General features: G+C 32.3%; 4 protein-coding genes across 7 annotated transcripts; 1 reads left to right on the top strand and 3 right to left on the bottom strand.

Moving 5' to 3' along the window:
* Nucleotides 1-2,159: 2,159 nt before the first annotated feature.
* LOC108906157 (centrosomal protein of 97 kDa) lies at nt 2,160-7,943 on the bottom strand. 2 transcript variants are annotated; one of them, XM_018709353.2, is made up of 14 exons: nt 7,831-7,943; nt 7,613-7,764; nt 7,385-7,543; nt 6,920-7,021; nt 6,627-6,823; nt 6,011-6,094; nt 5,737-5,939; nt 5,609-5,677; nt 5,374-5,556; nt 4,428-4,734; nt 4,088-4,378; nt 3,807-4,029; nt 3,584-3,721; nt 2,160-3,191 (listed from the first exon to the last, which is right to left on the bottom strand). In XM_018709353.2, the coding sequence occupies exons 1-14, from the start codon at nt 7,832-7,834 to the stop codon at nt 2,922-2,924; spliced, it is 2,382 nt and encodes a 793-aa protein (XP_018564869.1). In that variant the 5' UTR covers nt 7,835-7,943; the 3' UTR covers nt 2,160-2,921. The 2 variants fall into 2 exon arrangements, with proteins under 2 accessions (XP_018564869.1, XP_018564870.1); XM_018709354.2 differs by having other exon boundaries at nt 4,088-4,342.
* A 261-nt stretch (nt 7,944-8,204) lies between these two features.
* LOC108906153 (MOB kinase activator-like 2) lies at nt 8,205-14,774 on the top strand. Of its 2 annotated transcripts, none has more exons than XM_018709346.1 (6): nt 8,205-8,532; nt 10,336-10,502; nt 11,349-11,445; nt 11,656-11,780; nt 12,390-12,698; nt 12,901-14,774. In XM_018709346.1, the coding sequence occupies exons 2-6, from the start codon at nt 10,436-10,438 to the stop codon at nt 12,918-12,920; spliced, it is 618 nt and encodes a 205-aa protein (XP_018564862.1). In that variant the 5' UTR covers nt 8,205-8,532; nt 10,336-10,435; the 3' UTR covers nt 12,921-14,774. The 2 variants fall into 2 exon arrangements, with proteins under 2 accessions (XP_018564862.1, XP_018564863.1); XM_018709347.1 differs by having other exon boundaries at nt 12,390-12,717.
* Nucleotides 14,775-15,224: 450 nt separating this feature from the next.
* Nucleotides 15,225-19,029, bottom strand: LOC108906151 (peptidyl-prolyl cis-trans isomerase D). Its single transcript, XM_018709344.1, has 6 exons — nt 18,731-19,029; nt 18,531-18,668; nt 16,261-16,367; nt 16,023-16,211; nt 15,599-15,970; nt 15,225-15,544 (listed from the first exon to the last, which is right to left on the bottom strand). The coding sequence occupies exons 1-6, from the start codon at nt 18,801-18,803 to the stop codon at nt 15,326-15,328; spliced, it is 1,098 nt and encodes a 365-aa protein (XP_018564860.1). The 5' UTR covers nt 18,804-19,029; the 3' UTR covers nt 15,225-15,325.
* LOC108906150 lies at nt 16,374-18,519 on the bottom strand. Of its 2 annotated transcripts, none has more exons than XM_018709342.1 (2): nt 17,180-18,519; nt 16,374-17,106 (listed from the first exon to the last, which is right to left on the bottom strand). In XM_018709342.1, the coding sequence occupies exons 1-2, from the start codon at nt 18,383-18,385 to the stop codon at nt 16,873-16,875; spliced, it is 1,440 nt and encodes a 479-aa protein (XP_018564858.1). In that variant the 5' UTR covers nt 18,386-18,519; the 3' UTR covers nt 16,374-16,872. The 2 variants fall into 2 exon arrangements, with proteins under 2 accessions (XP_018564858.1, XP_018564859.1); XM_018709343.1 differs by having other exon boundaries at nt 16,993-17,102.
* Nucleotides 19,030-26,869: the final 7,840 nt, after the last annotated feature.

Genomic DNA, 26,869 nt, shown 5'->3' with positions numbered 1-26,869 from the left:
CGTGCATACAAAATTTTGCATATTTTACTTTGAACACAAGTACTTGTTATATGAATGTATATTTGTATATATTTCTTAGAGTGAAATGAGAGTTTGAAGTTTCACGTTATCTTGTATAAAGGTACTGTATTTATATCGCTTAAAAACTTGAATTCTAGTCAATAAAGATACTTAAATATTTAGGATATTTTGTATGTAATTACCCAAATCATCCACTATCCTCTTTTAGTATGTTGATTCGGGGACATCGAGAATTTTCTCTGATTTACAACCGCTGCACTTACCAGATGCAAATCCACCTTTTTTTTTGTGAAATTACAATTAGCATCCACATTAATAATATTGATTATTTAAGTGTCTATAAATTCTTTAAAAAAAAAAAGTAGTGTCAATGAAAATGTACAGTGCGGTAGATACTATTAATTAATAACATTGGATAATTGGGCAACTGTGACGTCCAGCGATTGATTTTGATTGAAATGTCGCGGCGACAAGTCACTGCTCACTGAATCTCGAGTGTACACGTTACATGTTTATAAATAGAGCGACTTTTCAGTCAATCGACGAGTATGCTACCAGGTATCGATCATGTCAAAGTGCCGATCACAGACTACACAGGGTGTTAATGATAAGTTTTGCCAAACTTTAATGGCGTATTCTACCGATGAATATAATCAACTTTTGCCCTATAAAAATTTTTTATGGACGCTTCCCTACAGAGAGATACAGGGTGTTAAAAGTTACAAATATTTATATGATTTTGTCCTGTAACTTCACTGGCATAAAATATTAAATGATAAAATTTAGGGGATGACATTTTTTTAGTAGGGACTATTTTTTCATGGATAACTTATTCCAAAATACACTCCAGTGGCGTAGTTATTAGGGGAGTACGGGACCTTTTTTGAAAAAATACTGTATGCTACTGGTTTTTTAAATAATTTTAAATGTTTTTAGAATGTAAATTTGTGGCAATAAAGTATTCGTAAAATTTACTGGTCTTTAGATAATTGGGAAGTCAAATAAGAAGGTACTTAAGTACCTATGTTGCATCCCAAGGACAGCATTTTTTAACATTTCATGTGATGTTGTATAGTGTTTTGAAATCTCTCAAAAATATTAATTATTGAATTGTTACACATTTAGCAATCAATAGAAAATGGTAAATAGTACTCCCCCAATAACTACGCCACTGGAGTGTATTTTGGAATAAGTTATCTATAATTATAAATTCATATAAATATTTGAAACACCCTGTAGGAAAGCGTCATATCAAAAATGTTTGTTGATTATTTTCATCAGTAGAATACGATACGCCATTAAAGTTTGTCAAAACTTATCATTAACACCCTGTATGTTGTGTGTTTCGTTATGTGTATGTGGTGAGTTGGAAGGAACATTCCAAAGTAGTATATTCTATGCTTAAAAATAATTAGAAAAAAAAAACAAACATCCATTCGTTTTCAAATTAAACATCATAAGAAAATTAATAAACAATTAATATTTTTATTTTATTAATTTAAGTTGCAGGTTACTGTGGAACGATGTATGTAAGGAATTTTGGTATTATTATGTTTAACTTGAGAACAAATAAAAAATGGGTAACAACATTCAAGAGTTTAAATTATTTTTAATAGTAGAATATGTTCCTAGAGTTTGAGAGGGATAGGAGTATGGTTGGAAGTATGATGGTTTTTCAGGATGTTATGCCTCAGTCACCTGGTTCTCGGGCTAGGTTCTGTGGGAGTGGACCCACTTTCAGAGCCCCTAGGTCAGCCCTAATATTCATATCAGTTCTTGTTGGTCCTAAAGCCGCCACCGACAGAACCACTTCTCAGATAATCGTCTGTGATGACTGCCAAAGTGGCACGAAGATGTTTTTGCAGAATTTTTGCGGCCATCTTTTATGAAATTTTGTTGCTTGTCAGGAGGATGATCTACCAACCACATGTGTACACTTCTTTGATTTTATTTACTCTCTTCATTTTTTACAAATTCGATGATGTTTACCAGAAATAGGTCTACATTTTCAAGTACTTCGAACGCCCTTCTTAAACCTTCGTTTTGGTGAAATAAAAGCCGAGCAATTGCATCAACATTTATTATTTAAAGCTCAAACATTGCGCTCATTCTTGATTAATTTTGTGCCTGCGTATTCATTAAATAATAACAATTAGTAAAAAAAAATAACAATATAAATAGAACCTCGTGCAGAGTTAACAAAAAAAAATCAACCTAATCTAAACGTGAAATATTATAATTACCTTGGAATTATAAAAAATATATTTACCCTAATTAGAGATTTAAAACTGTCATGGAACGTTATCTGCTTAACGAGTACTTTTAAATCTAGAGAAATTACTACGAACGATAAGTCTAGTAACACAGATAAATAATAATTTGAAAAACGTAGTGTTTTTTGTAAAGCAAGTATTTGGGCAAGGAAGAGAAAAAGTGGTGAGTAATACATTACAAATATGTATGGTTAAAAAATTAAAATAGCGATACACTCCATTATCCTTAGAATAAACACCTTTTTCCTATCCGTAGCCGATGAGCTTGAAAAGAGAAAATCACAGAAATTTCAAAACCGAAAAGGCTTTTCAAAGCAGTCTTCTCATATAATTGTACAAACGATAGATAGCTAGTAAGGGCAATTTTAAGGCTTTGATAACGATGTAATTCGGATCGTGACACATTCAACGACAACCGAATGGTCAATTAACATTATATTTTCGACTTATTAAATCAGTAAATTGATGTGACTTAGTTTAAAAAAGAAACTATTGTATTAGCCCTTATATTAATAATCGATAATTATTAGCGTAACATTATTAAAAAATCCCTCCTTAATTGTCAGCCTCAAAGAAAATAAAAACGAGCAGCCTTGTAACGTTTTCAAGCTCATCCCTCGAACAAACTCAAGTGGCGACATCGCACTTCTCGATGTTCTGTTCGCTCAACTTATCTGTATCGGTAACGGTAATATCAGTGGTGTTGTGGCCCAGCAGGTCCGCCCTGGTCTCCGACACCGTCTTTATAACCCCGTCGACTAAAGAGCCTGCGAATTGCTGCAGTTCCGAGTTGCTCTGAGAGTTTTCCCGCTTGCGCTGGTACACGGGCAGAGGCAAGGATGACGGCCTGGACTGCACCTGCTGCTTTTGAAAGGGGAAAACTTTACCGGCTTCTCCCTGAAAACAGCTCGAATTCAATTAATTTGTTGAGTCCACTGAATAATATGCCATTCCCACTCCCACACAAAATGTGGATAATTAGGAGGCGATTATAATGATAATTGTAATTGATTGTCTTTTGAGAAAAAATGGAATCATTTTGTGAATGGATGTATTGGAATGAAGGCGCACAAATGCAATTGGACAATGTTGAAGCCAACATGTGATGATGTCCGATACACTTTAGTTCAAAATTGCTGTACAGGCTATTGTGCTCCTTCATTCAACACATAATGTATATGAAAAAAAAGTACATAGGCTTGAAATCTGGACTTCCAGTGGACCACTACAATAACATATGTGACTAGAGTTTCCTGCAACAATGTTATATGGAACTGTAAAGTACTTACCTGAGGTGTATGGACTGCTACAATATCTGTTTGGGTTGATATTCCGTTTTCTCTTAGTTGATGATTAATACCTGCACTTTGACTAAATACCGTCATAACCTTTACGATATCCTGCATCGAGTTCTGTAATTGTTGAATCTACAAGAAATGTGTCTCTGTAGACGAGTCTTTAAATTTAGTTTGTTTCTTGGAAATATTTAATTTTTATTTTTTGACATATTACCTGAGTTTGCAGCATTGTACAAGTTTGTGCCAGTTCCTTCACGACCTCAGCATTGTTCACAGACAAGTTGGTCATGTTTAAATTCGAAGAGCTACCTTCGCTCTCCGGTTGCAAAGCGGAAATTTTCTTCCAAAGCGCGCTAATCGCTTCAGTTTGAAGCATCTGGATTTTCCGCTCGCTCTCCAGCGCCACTTTAGTCGTTTCCATGTCGGTCGCAAGTTTCCTGAAATACCAAAAATACATATTTGTTTTTAGAACCAGTTATCTCCTTGTTAACTCACTGTATATACTGGTTTGCTCTCTGACTCTGCAACTCCTTGAACATTTCCTGGATCTCCTTGTCCTTGTTCCTTGTGAAGTAGCCACGCCACATTTTCTGGATGAAGACGGCGGCCTGTTCCACCTTGTCATCGTTACTACTGCTGTTGCTGCGGTTTTCGTCTTTCTGCAATCTGCGCTCCTCTGCCTTCATCTGAATGGTTTGCAGCTTGGCGTCGCATATCTCCGACTCGTCTTCGCTGCTCGAGGGCTTGTTTCTGGGAATAGACGATTTTTTGTTAGTTTGCCGCTCGCTAGAACAACGATTTGACAGAATTAGGAAATCAAACCTAAAAAACTCACTTTAATATCCCACTCATCTTTTTCTGTCTTGCAGGGGACGGAGAACCAGTCTTCCTCGCTTCCGTTCCTAATTGACTCCTGGTCCTGCCCACCGAGGATCTGTTAGATTTAGGCGAACGCGCCGGTTGCACGATTCTGGCCGGCGATGATTTATTGCTGAGAAGGCAAGACATAGCGGAAAGTGTTGGAGTTATGGTGGAATTCCGCGAGACCAAGTTCGATGGGCGGTAGTCGGGACTCATCAGAGATTCAGGCACTGGTACCATTTTAGATAAGGCTTGAAGAGGGCTGTTTATGGGCTCAGAATCTACAAATAGGCGTTAAATTATGTGGGAACAAGGTTCTTTTTGTAAAGTGGTGACAACATTTTTCCGGACTAGTCCAAATAGTAGCAAATATTTTTTTGATAAATAGTAATAGTCATGATAGAATAAATCTAATAATCCAAAAATGATATGTGCTAAGAAAAAAATCAAGTAATGTAGGTACATTACTAATTTTAAGTAAAACTAATTTGTTTTATATTATTTCCAATCAATCACCAACCATTTCAAGTTTTTAATAAAAAAGTTTTTATTATTTTTTTAAATTACTGTGTTTCATTTGTGAATGTCAGTGGCAATGACCTCCGACACTGACTTCGTTTAGGAAAACTACATATTTATACACCTGATGTGATATGACAAGGCATTAGAGCGGCAAAAAAATAGCATACTGCCAAATTTTCTCAAGTCATAGTCTTTTTCTAAAGAAGTTTAACAGGTGTATCAGTTTCTAATATAAAAGATCTAACTAGTTTTTGTTTGTTTTATATTCCGAAACGGTCACCAACAAATTTGTGCACTTATTGTCTACTCGTCTATAAAAACATAATTTTTCAGACTTTCTACATGAATTATTAGTTTACATTCACATTTTCATTTTTATATGATAATAACTCACGTACCTAGACATTTTTCGGTGCTAATATGATTACTAGACTCGGTCATCTTACTGCCGATACTTTGATTTAATATACTCGGGTCCAGGCTCTGAGACATCACCGACTGGTTATCTATATTATTTAATGGAGAGTAACAGCTAGACACCATCCGATCTGGTGACTTAATCCTGTTGCTCAATCTAGAAGCTGCAAAGAAATGCCTTAAATTGTCAAACTCGAAGAAGTGGGTATAACTTACAATTTAATCTTGGAGACTGCTTGTTGAGTTGCAATTTTTTTCTCGACATGGGAGACGGATTTGGTGTCACTGAAAAGAAAAATGCATATGATGGAACGGTTGATATATTATGACTAGCACTAATTTACCATTTGTGGATGACTGTTCTCGTAACTGTTGCTGATGGTGTTGGGCCTTGCTCAAAATCAACCGTAGTTTTCTATCTTCCTCGGTTTCCAAAGTTTCCCCTGTTAACGGACAGACTGTTGCCAGATACTGCGTCAACTCCTTCTGATCGCCTACTCTATAGTGTCTGCCCCGTCCTTGTGAGTACAGCCATTCCGCTCTTAAACTATAACATTTAATAATACAGAAAATTTAAGGTTAAAGTATTATGTAATGTTATTAGCTCTGCAGATTTACCTTTCGATTGCATCAACTACATAATCATCTATAACATTTACGTTTAAACACCAATTTATAACAAATGGACGGTAGTCAAAGCCTCTAAAAGCATTTGTTAAGGAAAATCATTAAACATTTAACTTTTAAAAATTATGGACACTTCATTGCACCATGGCTCATTTCGTTTGGTATATTTCATGCTCTGATACCCGTCACTACATCTAAAGAAATTTAAAAATGTCTCATCATGTCTACCAAATTAATAAATTTCTAAACATTTTTGTTATTTATGCTGATAGAACAGTAATAAAATGCTGTGTTTCTCAAATAATTTTGATGGGTTGAAGTTTCTTTCAGTGTAAGACTTACTGAAAGTCAAATAAATAAAAATAAACTTTTACAGCTGCCATACTGGGTATTTTTATGACCCAATTTTTATGTTTGGTGTGCTTGTGTGTAATATATTGATAAATAGTTTCAATTATTTTGATAGAAATATTGAAATAGAACAAAAAAACATTCTCATATACTCCATTCTCATCCATCAACAATGCTGGGTAACCCATTTAAGCAGTTAATTTTTTAACTTTGCCCACAAATAAATCCCAAATTATGTACAATTACAAAAGGATACATATTATTACCAGTCATGTTAACACATGGGTTATTAGCGAGAGAGATTTTAGTTAAATTAACAAGGTTCACAAGCCTCGAAATCTCATTCAGATCCGTAATGTTATTATGAGCTAGAGTTAGTGTAGTCAAGCTTGTAGGTAAAAAACGATCACACTGGCTTAAGTGATTAATTTTGTTTTTATGTAGAAAAAGTTCCTAAAACCAAAGGCTATATAATATACTGTCACTACAAACTTTTTGTATTAAGTAATGCAAAAAGATAATAGCTTAGGAAGTATCGTCCAGATTTACCTTAAGATTCTTTAAAAATGATAAATCTGTTATATGAGTTATGCTGTTCTCCGATAAATCTAGATATTCTAAATTTACGTTAGTTTGTAAATGTTCTATGGTCTGAAAAAAAAACATAGAAACATCAATATTAAAGCAGAAATTCGATTTTTAAACTTCCTAAAGGGATTTTAGATTTTAGTGCCCCTGCCTTCAGTGTATCAATCAGTGAGTCTTTAAGGTATGTTAAAAGATTTGGCATCCAATTTAAGCTATTTAAGTGAAGTTAAAGGTTAACTTACAAATTAGTCATCCCAATTTAGTATTAAAAGGATGTCAGTAACCCACATCATATACATTTAGAATTACTGTGGTTAAACATTAACTAGAAAGAGATTTAACTTCCCTTTTGAGGATGAACTTTAAAAATCAAATAAAACAGAAGCGGAAATTAACACTGACATGCGACAAAGGGAAAGCTACCACCTTAATGCTATTTCCAGCTAAACATAACCATTTCAAGCTGACCAACTCCTTTAACCCCTCAATAGTAAGTATTCCATTATGAGCAAGGTTTAAGGTATGGAGTGAGTGAAGTCGACAAACACCATACATACGTAGCAATTGGTTATGCACCGCTGAAAGCTGAAATGGACATTACTTGTTAAGCAGAGAACTAGTTAAACCCTGAACATAAGCAAAATATTGATTTACCTTATGTAGTTTAATAAAAGAGTCAATGTTATCTAACCGCTGCAGCTCATTGTCATCTAAAATTAAGTTGAGAACCTGAGATTCGGCTGGGGTGGGTTTATTTAGTTTTTTGAGCTTTTTATTTGATAAATCTAAAGTATCTTGTAAATCCTCTGCAATTCATAAAGAAGTTTGACGGACACGGAAAATTAAATAATTACAGTAAGTATTAACCTTACCCATTTGAACTTAAACAATACACATATTATACGTTTAACGATTACACTATTTTCGTTGTTTACTTAATTTTTAAATCAGCATCTATTTTCTAAAAATAGCAAAATATTATTGAATTTTGACAATTCTCTTTGTTTTGACATATGGCAGAATGTCAACAACATTCAATATACAAAAAATAAAAATCCCCAAATATATAGTCTTTTTCAATCTCCTTTTCTTTATTTTTAATTAACAAATTTAGTAACATTTTTAAAATTGAACAATTTTGCAAACGTTCATTCACTTTAGCTTTGATTTAGGGTTATAAAAAGAAATTAATTATTTTTAAGATAAGGCAAAAACTTTTGGAAGTTGGCAGTTCTGATAGAAATAAATATGGAGTTTATTTGCAAAAGGATGACTTCATTTTACTTTGAATAACAAGAAGATCAAGATAAATTCCTATTAATGGTTCTAGTGTAAAAAAAGTGCCATAGTTTGCTGAAAGAAGCTAGTAAACGTTACATAAATTTTAGTGCAGTAATTGTAGGAGTGTTTACAACAAAAAAAAACCTTTAACTGAGGATATCAGCTGAGAGGAGACACTTTTTGGAAATCTGATTTGCTTTGTTTATATTTCTTTTACCTTAGTCCAAAAAGAAATTTTTCAAACTGGAGCGATTACCAGAATATCTCCGCGATACCGTGGATTGGTTTATTGGGTGAGTACTTCTAGATATATTTTAAATAATAGTTATAAATTGGAACATTTATTCAGTAACAATTTTGAAAAAATGTCTTAGTAATTTTATTTATGAAAAATGGACTAAATTCTATGTCCTTAATTTTTCATTGTCTGATAAAAACTATTAATTACTGTAATTATTTTTTTTATCACAAGTATAATTTTTATTTTATCGTTAAGATCTCGTTAAAACAAATTTAAAATGCAATATCAATTGATAAATGCTTTACAGTCAATTGATTAATGGCAATTTAACAATTTGGCATTAATGAGAATTGAGTTTAACTAATAGACAAGGCCTTGTAATAAATTTTGGCTACAGATCTTTTTAACTACAAATCAGCTAGGCACCTAGTGTGTAAACATATATTTTGAGTTAATTAAAACTTTATTAAGGTTTATACGACAGGAAAATCCAATAATGATCGGCTTTTACTAGCCTTTACAGGTTTCATGGCTTGATTAGATTTTCCCTTGTCAATAGAATTAAATGAGGAAATTCTAAAAACAGTGTTAGAATATAATGTGGTTAAGTAGAACAGTGTCCAAAGTGAAAATCGGCAACGCTTCAAGGGTTATTGTTTTTGATGAGCAGGCTATTACTGGCTGTTTTTGCCGGTATTTTTTTTTGTTCATTGTTAAAATAATTCTATGTTAAGTAGTAACTTAAGCAAGAAACTACTAATGAAATGTAAACTATAAAATTTGGAAAATAGAGCACCAAACTTTTATCAAGCAGAAATATCTATTTATCAATTATTCGTCATAAATGCAGTTCAAATCCCTATCAGTTACTTATCAAATATCAATATACTTGTCATATTTGATAATATTGCCAAATATTGTATATAATCTGTGATTTATTTTTTTGTCTAGTTTTAACCAGTTGTTAATTACTTTGACTTAAAATTTTTGTAATTTTTTAAATTGATGTAGATATCTTCATTTTGGTATTATATGTATTTCATATAATCCCAAGAATGAGCCAGATTGAATATTTGTCCATTAATATACGATAAATTAAAACATGTCAAACTATTTCTCTGACTGTGTCAATATTATCTTGCCTATCTATAGTTTTATTTTTGAAAATTTATCTGCGGTATAAATTATCATAGTTCAATACCATATATTTCAGTAAACTCACAATTTTTCAAGAATGGAAAATTTTATCAAAAATATTAATGTAGGTACTTTATATTAAAGGAAAAGAAATATATTGACAATATATCCACATAAAAAGGTTTTATAATAACACCAATAAAATTTTAATTAATATAACTACATATAATAAAGACATTGTTTACAAACAAGGCAAGGATGTTTTCAAGAAGGACTTTGCTTGCTTAACGCATGTGGATTACAATTTTTGAGAATGTAACTCATATCAGTGTTTGTTTAATAAACAAGAAATATTTATTATGGCTCTAAATGTTCAGTTAGGATTCATAATCCATTATTATTAACAATAAATTTAATACTGATATCACTGTACAAACAAGGGGCAGATAATGTGGTTTAGCATAAACTGAGGCATAAAAGGGACAGAAAATAAGTACCTATATGAAATGTTAAAAAATATATATATTTAAATACTTATGTTTGTGTTTTATAAATCTTTAATTTACATTTTTTATTATCATCATAAACATTACCACATTTAAATAATTTATAGAAAATTTATGGAAAAAATTTAATTTATTCGAAAAAAATGTTCTCATCTTTAACGTAAGCTAAAAATTATGAACAAAATGTAAAATAATATTTTTATATTAATCAGAAAAGCAAGGCGCAAAGAGAAAGAAGGGGCCGAATCTACTTCAGGGGGGGATTCGAAACTATATTTAGAGGCAACAGTATTAGAAAGAAAATTGCCAGAGATGGATATGAGGCTGTTGGTAGACTTGCCACCAGGTCTAGACTATAACGAATGGCTTGCATCTCACAGTAAGTAAATTATTTAATATGTTTATAATCACATGTATGTATCATTTGTGACAAAAAGATCGTTAGAGTCTAAACGTGTCCACCCTGTTGTTTAAAGCATTCTTCCCTTAAGTATTTGATTATTCTGTTTTTAATACAGTTCAATGTAATCATTGAGGGCATGTATTGTTTAAAATTTCTGCTTTATGTGTAAATATGTGATGTTTACATTATAAAGCTGTATTGATTTATGATAATTCTTACACAGGCTTTGATGGATTTTGATAACATTAGGTCATGCTAAGGGGTCGTGTATAAAAATTACATGTTACTTAATACCGTTTTTATTTTCCACGCTGGCTTATCGCCAGGCCACAATCTTGTGTTGTTGTGTTGCATTTTTACGTACTCAGTTAAGGTCATATATTATTCTTGGAGTATGTACGATTGAATTTCTATTTTCATGAAGTTGTAAACAGGTCGAGATTTTTTTGCTTTTCAGCAGTCTCAAATATTTGAGAAATCTTGTTTGTGTAAAGACTATTCACAAAGGGATATTTTAGTTTTATTATTATCTATTTTTTAATAAATTGTTTGTTGTACACTATTTTGATACAATGAGAAACTTTTAAAATGTCTTTTCAATTTAAAGCAGCTGTTTTAAAGTATTGTGAATCGATCCTTTAAATGTAAATTTATTGTTCTTAATTTTACCTAGAATCCAACGTTCCATTTGTGGAGTAAAGCCCTCTTAAAACTGCTGGAAGAGCCACTAATTTGGCTAAAATGATGATAAGAATACAACAATTGAGATAATTTTAGTCACATATGCTCTCTACAAAAAAATATTTGATTTTAATCTTTCAGCAATGGCTCTATTCGACCACGTTAATTTAGTTTATGGTACTGTTAGTGAATTTTGCACACCTTCCGGTTGTCCAGACATGACAGGTCCAGGTCAGAGGTAAGCCACAGCATTAATATGTCAAGTTGATCAAACTAATTATAATAGTCTTATCTGTGTCCAAGATCAGGATGTAGGATATTGAAAATTCAGAGTGGCTCAAATAAAAAGCAGTCTCAGTTTTCGAAATCCTCATCCTTATCTAGGACAGGATTTGTAATCCTTACATTGATTTTCTGCAAAATTTAATATCACTTTTTATTACTGCAGGACTTATCTGTGGTTTGACGAGAAGGGCAAGAAAACGAAAGTGGCAGCCCCTCAGTATATAGATTATGTGATGACATTTATTCAAAAAACTATTAGTGATGAAACTATTTTTCCTACAAAATATGGTGAGTAATTTTTTTTGTTTTTGTTTGTGAAATTTTTTTACAGTTTCTGATAATTCCTTAGTATTTCAATACACAGTGTCCCCAATAAAGTAAATTTTGTAGTACTTAATCATTTTTAAAATATTTAACAGCCAATCGTTTTTTTCTGAAATCAGGCCAAATGATTTGCATATACGTAATCACATGATTGAACTGCTTCTGATAGTTAAAAAAAGCTGAAAATAACACTTCTCAAAAGTTCAAAAAACATTTAAGACAAAAGTTGTTTATTATAGTTATACACTAATTTTCAGGACACTAGCATTGTTTCATATCTTCTTTAAGCTATTATATTTGTACCTTAACGGAATATAAAAAACTTCTATAGAATTTGCATAGGAAGCACAGAAAGTCACAATAAGGTGATAATTTTCATTAACTATGTTAGCTTTAAAAACTCGTTTAGACCATAATAGTAAAAGTAGATAATTAAAACATAAATTAATATTACTTACAATTAGTAATGAAAGCTTATGTATTTACCAATATTAATTCATATCCAATAAATCATGCAAAAAAATATTTTACGTTCTTGACTGCCACATAGTTCAAAGTTTTCGTCTATTCCAGCGAATGAATTTCCCTCGTCTTTTGAGTCAATAGTGAGAAAGATAGTTAGACTGTTATTTCACGTGGTGGCGCACTTGTACGCCGCCCACTTCAAGGAGGTCGTGATGCTGGGTCTCCACGCCCATCTGAACCTCACCTTCGCCCACCTCACCGCCCTCCACCATCGATTCACCCTAATCGAGCCCAAAGAGACGGAAATATTGCGGGACCTGGAGGTGGCGTTGCGACTGACCGAGGACTGCCAGGAGTCGGTGAACAACAACGATAAGCCCGACGAGAGCTCTGAGGCCGAGCAGACGGAGGCGACCTGTAAGTAGCGAGATGCACGGTGAGTTCCAGCTCCTTATTTTTGTCCTTTCAGCAACACGTTTTTAGGTTGATGTCGTCATTCCTGAGCTATTAAATAACTATAGTGTTGCTGTAACTGTACAATCAGTTATCAATGTCACATGTACTGAAATTTTGCTAATTAAAGCATAGTTTGAGGTGACTTCAATTTGATTCGTTTCAGGTGGCGACAATAAATCCTAGTTACTTGGGGGAGCGAGACGGGCATGGGAGTGCCGTCGAAGACGTGTTTTATGTGATGTAAAATTCGCCCCATTAAAACAAGTTAAACCACTATTAGCTACTAGCGCATGTGATTAAGACACAATAGTGACTTTTATTTTTTTAGTGCTACATTTTATTTATTGTTTTTAACATTTTTATTTATGTTTTCGAATTTATTAATAAAATTATTTTGAATTTGTGGCAATTTTTGCGATAAGAGATTGTGCAGGGCATAGCGATCAATATGAAATAGTTTTTTTCCCTATCTTCAAGAGGAATAGTGCTGAAATGTACGTATTTTGATTTCATGTGTGAATAAATCGGATGCTTGTACAAGTATAAATGTTGCGGTACGATTTTTGTCACCATATAGTCTGAAAATTATATTTTCAGCGAATATTTTATAATATAGTGACAAACAATGCATATAATTTTAAGTATCAATTATATTTTTGTTGTATATATTGTGATATCTGTTTATCTCACTTCTGATTTTGTTCATACATATAGATCTCGACTATACACAGTATAGTTGCTGGTTAGATCGAAACCCATATTTTAACTTAAAATTTTAGTCATTTTAGTAGTGTTTCGCAATTACTACTTATTTCCCACTTTTAACGTGAAATTTTGTATGTAGTTTAAATAGTCACAAAGATTTTTGCGTTTGTTTTCAGTCTTAAAATCTGCACGGCTTTGCTCTTCATACCTTGTATACTGTGTATACAACATTTTAAAAATTTTAAAAGATGCAACAAGCAGTGGTCTTCAAATTTTTTGACGAGTAGCGGTGGTTAGAAGATTTTAGAATCACTAAACTGATGGTGATGACAGTCAGAACAAGCCGGATGAAGGATTTTTTGAAATGTAGTATATTTTTGGCTTCACGTTTTTAAGTTTACAGAGAAAATTAGAATAATAACGTTGGTTAGGATTATCATTTATCAAATTGGCTTATTGTGACTGTATATTCAGTGACTTGACTTTGAGAAATGAGTACTTAAAAAAGTTCTTATTCGCTTGTATTTAAGTAATTTAACATTTCTCCTCTATAGCGAATGCCTCTATGACAGAATATTCGTTTAGTTTTCAGGTCCTCCATTTGATGAAAATTTTACTACATTTTAGTGACATTGATTTTCTATAAAGTTTTGAAATGAATAAGCATTTCAAGATTTTGAAAAAAAAAAATGAAAAATTCAGTATGTCACCATGAATTGCTGAAACTGCAAAATCTAGTTCTTTGATAGGACACTTCTTATATTGCATGCTGTAATATGATGGTATTTGGAGATAAAATACAATCTTCCATATTTACAAGAAAAACAACCTTACATCTAATCATCAAATTTATTTTATTTTAAATTGTCTGATGTTTAGATTCAGAATTTGTATTTTTTTTAAGTTAGGCGAAAACTTTTAAGTAGCTTTCTAAAAAATGCAATTTTGTGGTGTGCTAGTTGATAAATGTGAAATAACCCTTTCAAGTTTCTGTAGAAATAGTATTTTAAAATTTAATTTTTGGCCGTCCAAATCGAAACCTAACAAAACCTTTGTGTATACACAAAGAATAAAAAATTAGTCCACATCTTACCTTCGAGGAAAACTGCCTTCCGCCCTGTGAATGCGAACAAAAGTTATCCTGTTTTTTTGCATTGTGATCTTGAAGAGAGGCATTTCGTTTATTTTTTCTGTACAGTGTTATTGTTCTTGATACGCTATTATTGTATATATTGTAAAATGAATTTTAGTTTGTTATTTTTTAGATCCTGTAAGCGCTATTAGAATATAGCATTTGTTGAGAAATTATAAATAATAAATCACCAAATGTTACGTGCTTTTATTATGACCCATTTCCTAATGAAAGCTTAGGCCTGTATAATTCGGATGATTGTTTGAATACATCGTCTGAATGTAAAAATATTTATCAAAAATTTCTTAATCATAATTATTAACAAACTTCTTACGAAAACTTTTTAATATAACCTTGTTCACTTTACAAAAATAATATCAATAGTTTTACTGATCAGGTTAACATGTTATTTTCGAAAAAATTTTTTCTCCATTTAAAAATAATGTCTGACGTCCAATATAGAGTAAATTTTGGAATAATTAAACTCCTTAAAATAAGCATTATTTGAAAGATTTTAAAGATATTTTTTTGTAATAAACATTCAGTAAAAACTTTTTTTTTGGCGCCCAATGTGGGGCATTTGGGATAATTAAAAATATACATTGTAATGTAAATTGCTTTGCAAAATTTTTATTTGGCCATATCTTTTGGATAATACATATATTTTACACATATTTAATTTTTTTTGTCTTAAAATTATTTACATAGTGATATTTATATTCAATAAATATCGATATAATTATCTGACAATTTACTGAAACAATTTAGAAAAAGCTCTTTTCTCCTTCCTCAGATATACCAATTTTCTTTCCTTTACCACTTTTAGGAGTTGGAGGATGTTCTTGTCTTTTGGGTGATAACTGACTGCCGTTTGTAAGTCATCTAGGGCTTTGTCATAGTCTTTAAGGCATAACCGTGCATGGCCTCGCCTGTAGTATGCTTTGACACAGTGTGGGTCTTTCTTTAATACCTAGAGTTACGTTGGGTAATTATTTTTTATAATCGATGTTTTAATAATGAATACCTGACTGCATAATTCCAAGACGTCTTTGTACTTCTCCCTCTTCAACTTTACCGCAGCCAAATTCAATAATGAATAGGTCCTCGTGTCCTCCATAAGCTTACTGTTCTCTTTCTTGTGGCATATGTACCAGTCGATGTATCTCAACGTCTTCACATATTTTCGTTCTGAATCGATGTAGTTGTGGTTTTTGTAAAAATAATTTCCGGAATCTTTGATTGCTTCTATGGTTTTCTTTATGATGCGGTAGTTGTCTACCGAATCTATACACCAGTCGTCGGGCCAGGGAGGGTATACGTCGAGAGTTCCATCGTTCTCGCATATGTTCCAAGACTCCCCCGGTTTGAATTCCCCACAGTCTTCTATCATGATTGGCTGAAAATAAGAGATTCTGAAATCATTTTAAAAAACTGCTCAAAATTTTTACCTCTAACGGTTTATCACTTTCTCTCGGAATGTTAGCCATTTCAACGATGATATTGAGACCTTTTACAACTTTTCCCACAATCACATTTGTACCATCTAAATGTGAGCACAGTACTGTTGTTATATAAAATTGGGATTGGTTGGTATTTGGTCCACTGTTTGACATTCCCACCAAACCTTCCGTTTTATGCTGAAAAATTTTCAATTTAAGTTACAGCCCCAGTGCATCGGAAGCGTACCTCTAGTTCCAAACATTCGTCATCAAATTTTTCTCCATATATGCTCTCGCCACTGGTACCGTCATTGTTGACAATGTCGCCCCCTTGAACTATGCATATGGGAATGACTGAAAAAGGGTACAAGTAGTAGTTTAACAGACGAGAATTTCCAGTGAATAAAAAAAATGATAGTTCCATTATATTAATCATTGTATGCTTTAAAAATAATATGTGCAGTATTTAAGGAGATAATTAGCCACTTCGATGTTTCTAAGTCGATAAATTCCTAAAGAAAAAACAACAAAATGACAGAAAATGTAGCTGTGCTTGGGAATATACTTGTAGTTTTACTTACACATTTATAGTTTGGCAATCAATTAAACTTAGAAATGAGAATACTAGATGGCAACACTCCTAAGAAAATTCCCATCACCATAAACAGGAGTAATAGGGAATTTTTTGGAGATATTCTCATAACCAAGATCAACCAGCAGCAATAGCCTGAGAACCATACAAATAGAATAAAATCTGGAAGATTTTTTTTGAGACATTCAGGATACAATGCACGAGTAGAATACACATTTATTAAAAAACAAATGTACATATACATATATCAATAGAAAACATTTCAAATTACAGAGGAATCTCAGGATGAATCTCATGCATCTGTTTATGATGAGCCTGCTTAATTCTTTCTAATAATGAAGGTTCGTCGTCGTTAGCTTTAGTCGAAAATTTTTTTGGTTTTTTTGATTCTGGTTTAGGTTCGTCATCAAAAACTATCAAATCCTGCACTGACACTTCTTGTTCGCTTTCTGGTTTTGATTCGTCCTTGATTTCATTTTTTATCTCAAGCTCACTATCTAGCTAACAAAAAATTAACATCAAGAACAGTAACAGCGATAATGACATTTATTTTCAATTTTCATTAATTACTTACTTTTGGGCTCTGTTGTTCAGGCACCTTATTTTCAGTAGGTATTTTTTCAATTTTGTTATCAGCAGGAAGTACTTTATTTTCAACTGTTTTTGGGCCACTCTCCCGCTTAGCTTGACTTTCTGACTTACTAACATCCTTTGCCTTGATCTGTGAAGAACAGTCTCTGGTTTGCTTGCATATTTTCTTCGAACATAGCTCTCGTTTAGGTATATAGTCCAATGATTCATCACACAATTCACAGGTACAGTTTTCTTTAATATGACAATTTTTTTTCAAAACTTTACCGCAAACTGGACAAATACGGTCTTCAATAGTGGAATAGTAATTTTTAGATTTCTGACAATGTTTACAAATATTCAAAGTATCTCGTTCACTTTCACGGTTCGTATTTTTAGGGCGATAGTATTTGTATTTTAGCTGTTTCTGCCCATAATTACATACATTATCTGATGGTTCATCTTGACATGTGCATTTTGTCAATCCATTGTAACAATTCCTACAAAGCATGAACCTGTCCAACTGTTTCTGCAAATAAGTGTCATCATTTTTGGAACTTCTACATTCACAGCAAGTTCTATTTTTTGTGGCACACACACATTGTTGCTCTGGGGGTTTGTTTCTTTTCTCTTTTTTTGCACAATTTGACTGACAGACGCATGTTGCCTCTTTTGGTTCTATAGCAAAGTGCATCACTTTTGGTATTTCGATAAGGCAGTAATTTTCTATAGATTGTTGTTCATAGTTATATTTTTTTGTTTTGTTAGTATTCAAAACTTCTTTAAATTCACCTGGACACCATAAGAAATTTGCTTCCATGTTAGTATTACACTCGCCGAGCGGAGGACATGTAGCCCATTTTAACATCTTTTCACAATTACGGTCTATTTGTGATGGTGTATCCTGGAATTCGATTTGCCAACCTTGTGGTTTGAAAGAATTGTCTTTTGGAGTCTGCACAGCATATGCCAGTCCAAATTTGCCTTTGACTTTTGGTTTTTCTGCCTTTCTTCCAAAGCATGTACAACAGGGACAATTGATTGGTCTTTCTTTTTCCAAAGTTTTGCTGTAAGGATCGTTATACTGGTCTTCTCTTCCTACACATTTGCAACAGGGATAATTTAGTTCGTATGTTCTATAATCTTCATCACTATAAGAATCTTCGCTGAATTCAGTTTCATTATGCAATTGACTAAATGGGTGTTGCATTTTGAAGTTATGAAAAGAGCACTGAATAAATTTGGAGAAAATGTCAAATATTACAGATAAAACAAAGCCTACTACTTTTTACCCATTGTAAATTATCATAAATGAAGAGAAAATATAACAATTACTTTATTATATTCTAACTTACCTCTGTGGAATATAGTTCCCTTATAGCAAAGAGGTTTTCCAAACTTCCCAATCCCTTTTTCTCCAGTGCATAGAGCTCGAAAATTTTCAACAGTCTTTGGTACTTTATCTTTAAATAATTCTATTACGACTCTACCAGCTAAAAGTTTTGTCACAAATTGGATTATGCTGGAAACAAATGGTTATTTAGGACGTGCTTACCTTTAGCATCTCCAAATTTGATATCAAAGAAAACATGAAGATTTGTTCTATTTGATAAATTGGCATCTTCCATGACGTAGTTCTGTGTAACAGGTTTCCGCAAAAAGAACCGAATATTTATTAATAGTAATAATAATAACAACAAATGGTAAATAAAAAGCTTTTTTTCACTTTAAAAACATATTGACAACACTCCACATCAAACAAAACGTCAAACACGTTTTAATGACCTTTCGATATTTTATTAATTATATATATATATATATATATAATAATTTTTATTCGATAACGGCAGTCCAGTCAGTGGCAAGACTGGCAAGGCAAGCAATGAACTATATACCGGAAGGAGTCTACCGTGTTTTTTTATGAGTGCGTCCATGGAGCCTAGATAGTATAGTCTCCATGAGTGCGTCTGTGTCAGGAATATAGAAAGGGAAGGCATAAGCGGGAGAGATTTATATCTCTCTTTGTTACATTATTGTTTATGAGAATTTTACTATTTTACTAATACCTAAAGTTCTATATTTTCTGCTGCTAACATTTAAATTTGTATTAATAGTTTACCTTCACATCAATTTCGAAACAAAAATTAAAAAAATCGTTTTAATAGTGTGGCGGCTAACTTCCATTAATAGAGAGTTTTTTACACAACGATAAACTCGAACGGTGGTAACTACTGTCGCACATGCGAAATGCTCTCTCACGTGACTTTATCGTTTACGGTATTCTTCACAGACCACCTAGACTGGCTTATAGAGCGACTTTGGTGAAAACACTTCGGAGCCTGATTTGGTGCCCAGCGCTCAGTCGTGTCCTAGCATTTGACGTGTACGCATCGCTTCCCCCTCGATCCCAAATCATTGAGGCCAATTTCTAGCCATAGAATAATGGCGCGTACGCATCGCTGTGATTTCGATAATTAGACGTTTTATCATGGGCAAGTTTATTGTAAAACTGTGTATAAATACATGTGATCGAGTTGGTGAAGAGAACCGAAAAGTTTTTCCTTCGTTAGGTAAGTAAAAAAAAGGAATATATAAAATGTAAATATGTACGTCATTTTTCGCTTGACGTCACAAGTTTCCAGGGTTAGCTTTATAATTTTGTTCGCCCACATAGTGTAGTGATTAACGTGATATTGTTATTATAAAATAATGAATGAATTATTGTAAAATATTTTTAGTAATTATTTACTTTATGTGAGTCTCAAGTTTTTATGAAATTTTACCAATTCCCGTCATTTCGAGATAGCTGAAAATTAATAAAATAATTTTTTTCAATTGAAAAAATCGCAAACAAAACTAATTTCAAATTCATGTTCACTACCCTGGAAACGGAGAGTTGACAAAATGTGATTAGGAAAAATCAGAGTTTTGTGACAAAACAAATAATTAGCAAGTACATTATAGTATATATTGGCGGTTTTGTAATAATAATACAAGTTCTCTAATAAAGCCAATAAAATGTAAAGACTGTGTAAATAGTTTAATGTCAAATACACAGTATTCGTACAGTCAATTAGTTTTTATTAAAGATCGTGGTTGTTTGAGGTATCCATCGCGAGATGTCGTAGTAATATGCCAAGAAACAGAAAAATTAATAAATTTTTTTAATAACGATGAAAGCAGAACACCTAGGTTACAGAAAAATAAAATTGTTTATCATGTATTAAAAAACTTTCTGAATGCGAACGTATTTGAAAATTTGCATTAACATCAATTTGATAATTTGCCTAACAATTGTAATCATTTAATAGAACTTGTAAGGGCTGAATGTGAAAAGTATATCGATGTACGAATAAATCATGAAGTCAAATTATTTAATTCGGTAAAATCTAAGAAAAGGCAAATATTAAATAAATTAATAATTATTTACAAGACAATAAATATAACGAGCGTTCAAATAAAAACGTGGTCGAAGTTGGCTCTGACACATTGGACGTAGGGAGTAGCTTATAGCCTATAGCGACCAACTTAACCTCATTTCTTAACGAGCTGTATAGCAGCTGTCAGTTTCAATAACGTTAATGACTATATAACATTATTTTAAGGAATAATCGTGATAACAATAACAAACAATTAAAGGAGCTGCGGAAAGTGTCCCCCTCCTTGTTCCAAGCACTTTTCACACCTGTTCCTCAAAGAATTAAAGACATTTTCTAAGATGCTCGGGCTCGGGGTATTGTTAATTTCACGAATCTTGCCTATCTATAAGTCGAGCCTGCAGATGGTTTAAATCAGGAATAGGCAGTTCAAAAATAGTGTTTAAAAGGTAAGGCCACAAAAAGAAATCACACGGCGTAATATCACATGACCTCGGTGGAAATTCATGTTCAGCATTGAGACTTATTAGTCGATTTTGGAAAACTTCCCTCAACATATTCATCGTCTCGCCTGCCGTATGTGCCCTTGCGCCATCTTGTTGAAAGTGTAAAAGTAGTGATGGGAGATTTCGAGTGAAAAATCGAGTGGTACTCGATTATTGAGATCACTCGAGATATCTCGAGATGTTTACTCCCACCACTCGAGTGATTATTACCTTACGGTTGCACCCCAAAATGTTAGTGCATACTGCAAATAGTCACTGATTGCGTAACCTTTTTTTTAGAATAAAACGAAAAAGTGGTTAGGTTTTGAAGTGCGTGAGCTTTTTTTTTTTTAGCTACGCTTATAAGTAATATATGACTAATACAAACATATTTGTGCGCCGCTGGGATGAAAATGACCAATATCTCGTATCTCGAGTGATCACTCGATTATTAGAAGTACTCGATTACCGATAACTCGATTATCAAAATTGGTCGATTATGCCCATCACTAAGTAAAAGTTTGTAATTTCGTTTTCTTCCAGCTGGTTAACAAAAGGAGCGATAATTTATTCTCTATACCTTTGCGCAGTAAGAGTACCATTAAAAAAAATAGGTTCATAAATCCTCCTTCGATTGAGAGCACACCAAACTCGAATTTTTTGAGCGTGTAGACGGCCCTCGACAAAAAAGTTATCTGGTTTTTCAGAAGACCATATTCTCATATTCTGTGAGTTTACGTAACCACTTAAATGAAACCAGGCTTCATCAGAAAAAAAGGTGATAATAATTATGAAGTTCACCGTAGTTGTTTAAAAACCATTCACAAAATACAGCCCGTCGCGGAAAACCAACTTCATGAAGTTCTTGCTGACAAGTTAAACGATTAAAGGAGAACAAACGCAAATCTTTTTTTAACACTGTGTGGCAGGTACCGACTGATACTCCCACCATTTGTGATAAAACACGTACAGAAGTTCTTGGCGCATTTTCCATTATTTGTTGGACATTTTCTTTTAATTCTTCAGTCCGCTTTTTAGGTCGGCCGCTTCCTTCTTTTCTTGTTACACTGCCCGTTTCACGAAAAACATTAACACAACGCTGAACTGCACTTTGAAAAATTTTGTACTCAACAACGCCGGGAAATTGATTTTGAAATTCTATGAAACATTCCTCAATAGAATACTTCCATATTCCATCAATCTTGCGTCCATTTCTAAAGTAGGACTCTATGATAAACACTTTTTGTTCTTGAGAAAACACCATTTTAAACGCTTTTTAAAACGAAAATATTCAAATTGATAACGGCGATATAGCGCTTTGACAGATGACGTTTAAGTTTATTTGCTATACGCTACGCCCTACGTCCAAATTTTCAGAACCAACTTGACCACGTTTTTATTTGAACGCTCGTTATTTAAATTATTTTGTAGTTTTATTTAATATGACACTAAAATATACTAGTTATTTTCTGAATTACAAACTTAAAATTGAATATTTGTCATAAGATGCAATATAATGTTTAATATGTAACAAAAATATTACTTAATCCGGATCTGCTTAAAGATGCGCGCTATCAGGTTGCCTTCCACACTCCACTTCCCCGGATTTTGCATTCACTGGTACCCGTGCATTGGAATTAGATACGGCTAGTCTAGGTGGTCTGTGGTATTCTTAAAACTGATATGCAAAAATTCCCTAATGACAATGAGTGTGAGAGAGACGGAAAGCCCTCTCATGGGCGAGTTGCATATACAGGGTCGGAAAGTCCCCATGGTTCATCGGCCGTTACGTGAGAGCGATAAAGAAAGCCATAGAAATCCGTGCGAAAGAGAAAGATGGCTATAATGAAAGCGTCTAATAGTCACCGCCCATTTCGCCTTTTCACAAATAAGATCCACTTTTCTTATTTGTGGAAGGGCGAAATGGGCGGTGACTATTAGACGCCTAAAACCATACCATAAAATAATTAAGGTAACTGCATTGGAAAACACAATTAGAGTAACCATTAATTCTACTTTAGCTATTACTTAATAGTTCAAGTTAATCATTCAAATTAACGTGAACCATTAACAGCTGTTCCATGACCCATTACTTATGAAACACTTTAATTATCACTTGGTTAAATGAAATGAAATGTGTGACAAATATACAAATTCATTTTGTTATGAATTGGAAAATATTTAAGTATTAAAAAATGTACAGGGAGATTCTTATTATTTTCTAAAGAAACCATTAAAAACTGCAAATTTTAAAGAATTTGAAGGAATTATTTACCTGCCTTTATGTAAAATGCATTGCACAGTGACTTGACAAAAATTATGGTTAGATACATTTGTTTCGAAGTAATTGGTTTTCATCAGTACGATGTAATATACTCATAGCACTTATAGCAAATAACAATTTTAAACATATGCGTTTCGGTTTTTTAAAATGTGGAGGTGAAAAATCATCCTAAATTGAAGTTCGGCAGCTCGTACTCTGAAAATTCTGTAATGTTACGTTAACAAATTGTTTTGCTGAACGTTGGATACTATATCCGAGGATTCCGAGGTGATATTATTACAATTAATAGGTGAACTTGTAGTTGATCCTAAAAATAATGCTGGTACAGCACTTCCTATTACTGTTTTTTTAAACATTTTTTACTCAAAATGGTCTTCACAAAAATAATGATGTTTGTTGGAGTAAATTTTAATTTACATAATTTTCGAACTGATTCTATCTACAGTAATTGTCTGTCTTCTATAATTCTGAAAAAAACTATTTCTATAAAACGTATTATAGATATTCATATAGTAAGAAATGCTTTTGCAATTTAGAGCACAATATTGACTTTTAGTTCTACCAGGTAAACTCATTTTACATAGATAAAAAAAAACGAATAAAAAACAGTAAGGCAGTTCAGACGATTGTTTCAATAAATCCCTTATTATATTAATCTAAAACAAAACAAATTTATTAATGCATAAAACGCGGCAGCCTACCTGAAATCTTGAAGATAAACTATAACCTCAAACCTCAAACAAACATTCTACGTTGATTGAAATATTTCAGTCAACGCATTCTATTTCTGTTGATTGAAAGATTGGAAATACAGATTTGATCTGTAGTTGCAGATTTCTGTTTAACAATTTCTGTAAAAGACAATGTTTTGCTGCACCAACGTGAGATGGCCTCAGTGAATGCATGCTCCGTCCGCCCTATCCAATAAAATCCTCTTATTTATTTACTTATTTATTTACTCTTATGGCTAAAACTTCTAACACAAGAAAATTCAAGCTAACCATGTTAGATGCGGTACGGTTTGCCAAAAAAACTAAGTTTGTGATCCTTTTATTAAGTCGGACTTATACATTTGTTATTAATCAATGATTATAAAAGTAGAGATGCGAAATTTAAAGTGAGATTCTTTAGAGAAAGATAAAAATGAGATAACTGTGCCGGCGAAAATTCAGAAGAAAGGAGCTATGTCAATTTACCGAACTGTAAATGTCGATTAGTTGAGCCACGTTACTTTCATTATACCACACTCGAAAACTGAATGGGGTGTGTCAGATAAAAGAATACGAAATGTAATTTAATTTAGAGTTCTATTGCTCTATAAAAAATCGAAAAAAAATATTTATAATGACTTTCTTTGCATAGATGTAATTAGTAATAGAAAATAACTATTAAGCAGCTGTATATACGGTTTTAGTTTAGTACAAAATTATTTAAGTCCGGTTGTACATCAACCATACGGTTTATGTACAATTCTATATGTTTTGAACATTAATGATTCGCTTTTATCATTTTTAAAGGAAATAAATGTTGTACAATGTTTTACTTGACTGGTACCTAATTATAAATATGAAATCTCTTAGATACACCATTTTCACAGAACTCAAATAACTAAACTGGTGCAATATACAAAAGACTAATAATTTTTCAGGTGTAATCAAGTATATAAAGCTTCATCGTAAATGACACTTGCTATGTTGTTTTTTTACATAAAGTCCATTTTCTTGAAAGGATAGAATGAGAAAAAAAAACTAAAGGCGTAATAGTGAGAAATGTTTATTTCTGCAATTATTCTAAAACAATGATTTATGCATAATAAAATATTTAATAATAAAAAGGAACCCCGAAGTCATATTCTATAGTATGTTTATACACGGAAGTCTACCAGACACCATAGGGTCTGACTTTATATACATATTTAATATATCTTTATATACAATAATTAAACAATAACAAATAAATAAAACAAAATATAATATATTTATGACTTCAGATCTCTAAAATATATGTTATAATAATATGTTTTAGTATTTTGTTAAAAATCAGTGTAAAAATACTTTTTTACATTGATTTTCTATGTATAAATTAATATAAACACTACAAATTGCACCTATACGTACTAATATTTAAAACTTATCACCTAAAATATGTAATGGGCATAAAATAAGTAGAAAAACTACTTCACAGTTCTATCAAGTCACCGTAAAATAACCCTAATTTGTATTTTAAGAGATTCGAAAAGTTTTACTAACATCAATTAAAATTTTCTGAGCGATTAAAGTCGATAGTAATCTATGACAGTTATATGTAAAACTCTCTTCATTTCATAATATATACATAATCGAGATGCTAGATACATAGCTATAAACAGTTATTTAAAACACGATTTTCTTTACGATTCTACTATTTATTTATATACAGTCATTATTGCCGGCTCTTAATTTACTACCACGTCATATTATAAATTATTACAATTACATTTACTACCGAATCAAATTTACAGCATAATACATCCCATTTTCTTTTACTAATATTTTTATCGGATGTTTTCCCCGCGACATGTACAGTTTCACCCGAACGCAACTAAAACTGTAAAATATCTTAATATCTAATAGTCGTTAAAATGAATTTAGTGCAATACAGTGTGTTCCACTTTGAACAGCACCTCTATCATGCTTTGAGACCGATTTTCAAATTTTTCTTTTCAGTATGGAATACTTGATAAGTTCCTACCTCAGCACTTTTGTTTCTACCCTAACTTCATAGCCTACTGTATTAAAAAAACTTTGCCAAAAATTGGAAAATGTTATTCGACAGCACAAGTGAACAGGCAACTTGCATGAAAATTTAATTTTTAATTTAACTGCATGTATTTGTAGTTTATATCGATTGGCAGTGGTAAAAAATGAATTTATTTAATGCTACAGATTATAGATATTTAAAATTATGTAAAAATGTAACTGTCTCTCGGCCATAAACCGTTTAGTATAAAACTTTCATCTAGTCTAAAAAAACGAACATACGAGGAACCTCGAAATAAAGTCGAGCCGTCCTGCCCTGTCACTCGTCTCGATTCTCGATTGCGTTAAACGTCGTCACGAATTAGCGCGGCAACACACCCTTTTAAAACATGTATTTTGCGAGGCCAAATTTTAAAAATTAATTAGTTAATTAACAATCTTTAAGAGATTTCTAATATTTTCACTACAGGATTGTATAATTTCTAGACATCTTAAAAAAATACCTAATACGATTTTCTATTTTTTGGTGAAGTTTTTATTAACACGATAGACCATGAAATTAGGGTAGAAACAAAAGTTTTGTATGGCAAGGTAGATTTCATTGAATAATCCACGCTGTAAAGGAAAATTTGAAAATCGATGTAGTACTTATTGCTTAAAGTGTATCCATTTTTTAAAAGAAATCATTTAAATTTGTATAAAATAAAAAAAGGATTGAAGCATGTAATACATTTGTATCGTTAAAACTGTTCACATCCCAGAATTCAAAGGCTTTACTTCATATATTTTATTTAGTATAACTATTATTTA

This window comes from Anoplophora glabripennis, unplaced genomic scaffold, assembly GCF_000390285.2.
Source record: "Anoplophora glabripennis isolate ALB-LARVAE unplaced genomic scaffold, Agla_2.0 scaffold74, whole genome shotgun sequence".
In the NCBI taxonomy this organism is placed as follows: domain Eukaryota; kingdom Metazoa; phylum Arthropoda; class Insecta; order Coleoptera; family Cerambycidae; genus Anoplophora; species Anoplophora glabripennis.
Note: the sequence above shows the minus strand (reverse complement) of the source record. Positions and strands in the feature narration are given on the sequence as shown.

Coding starts and splice junctions, on each gene's coding strand:
- LOC108906150 (XM_018709342.1), bottom strand. CDS start 18,385: ATGCAACACCCATTTAGTCAATTGCATAATGAAACTGAATTCAGCGAA. Junction 17,107..17,179: donor CTGAACAACAGAGCCCAAAA/GTAAGTAATTAA, acceptor ATTTTTTGTTAG/CTAGATAGTGAGCTTGAGAT.
- LOC108906157 (XM_018709353.2), bottom strand. Junction 6,095..6,626: donor AACATGACTGGTAATAATAT/GTATCCTTTTGT, acceptor AAATGCTTTTAG/AGGCTTTGACTACCGTCCAT. Junction 5,557..5,608: donor GCAGTCTCCAAGATTAAATT/GTAAGTTATACC, acceptor ATTTCTTTGCAG/CTTCTAGATTGAGCAACAGG.
- LOC108906153 (XM_018709346.1), top strand. CDS start 10,436: ATGGATATGAGGCTGTTGGTAGACTTGCCACCAGGTCTAGACTATAAC. Junction 10,503..11,348: donor CGAATGGCTTGCATCTCACA/GTAAGTAAATTA, acceptor TTAATCTTTCAG/CAATGGCTCTATTCGACCAC. Junction 11,781..12,389: donor TATTTTTCCTACAAAATATG/GTGAGTAATTTT, acceptor CGTCTATTCCAG/CGAATGAATTTCCCTCGTCT.
- LOC108906151 (XM_018709344.1), bottom strand. CDS start 18,803: ATGGAAGATGCCAATTTATCAAATAGAACAAATCTTCATGTTTTCTTT. Junction 18,669..18,730: donor CAAATTTGGAGATGCTAAAG/GTAAGCACGTCC, acceptor CAAAACTTTTAG/CTGGTAGAGTCGTAATAGAA. Junction 15,971..16,022: donor AAAGTGATAAACCGTTAGAG/GTAAAAATTTTG, acceptor TCTTATTTTCAG/CCAATCATGATAGAAGACTG.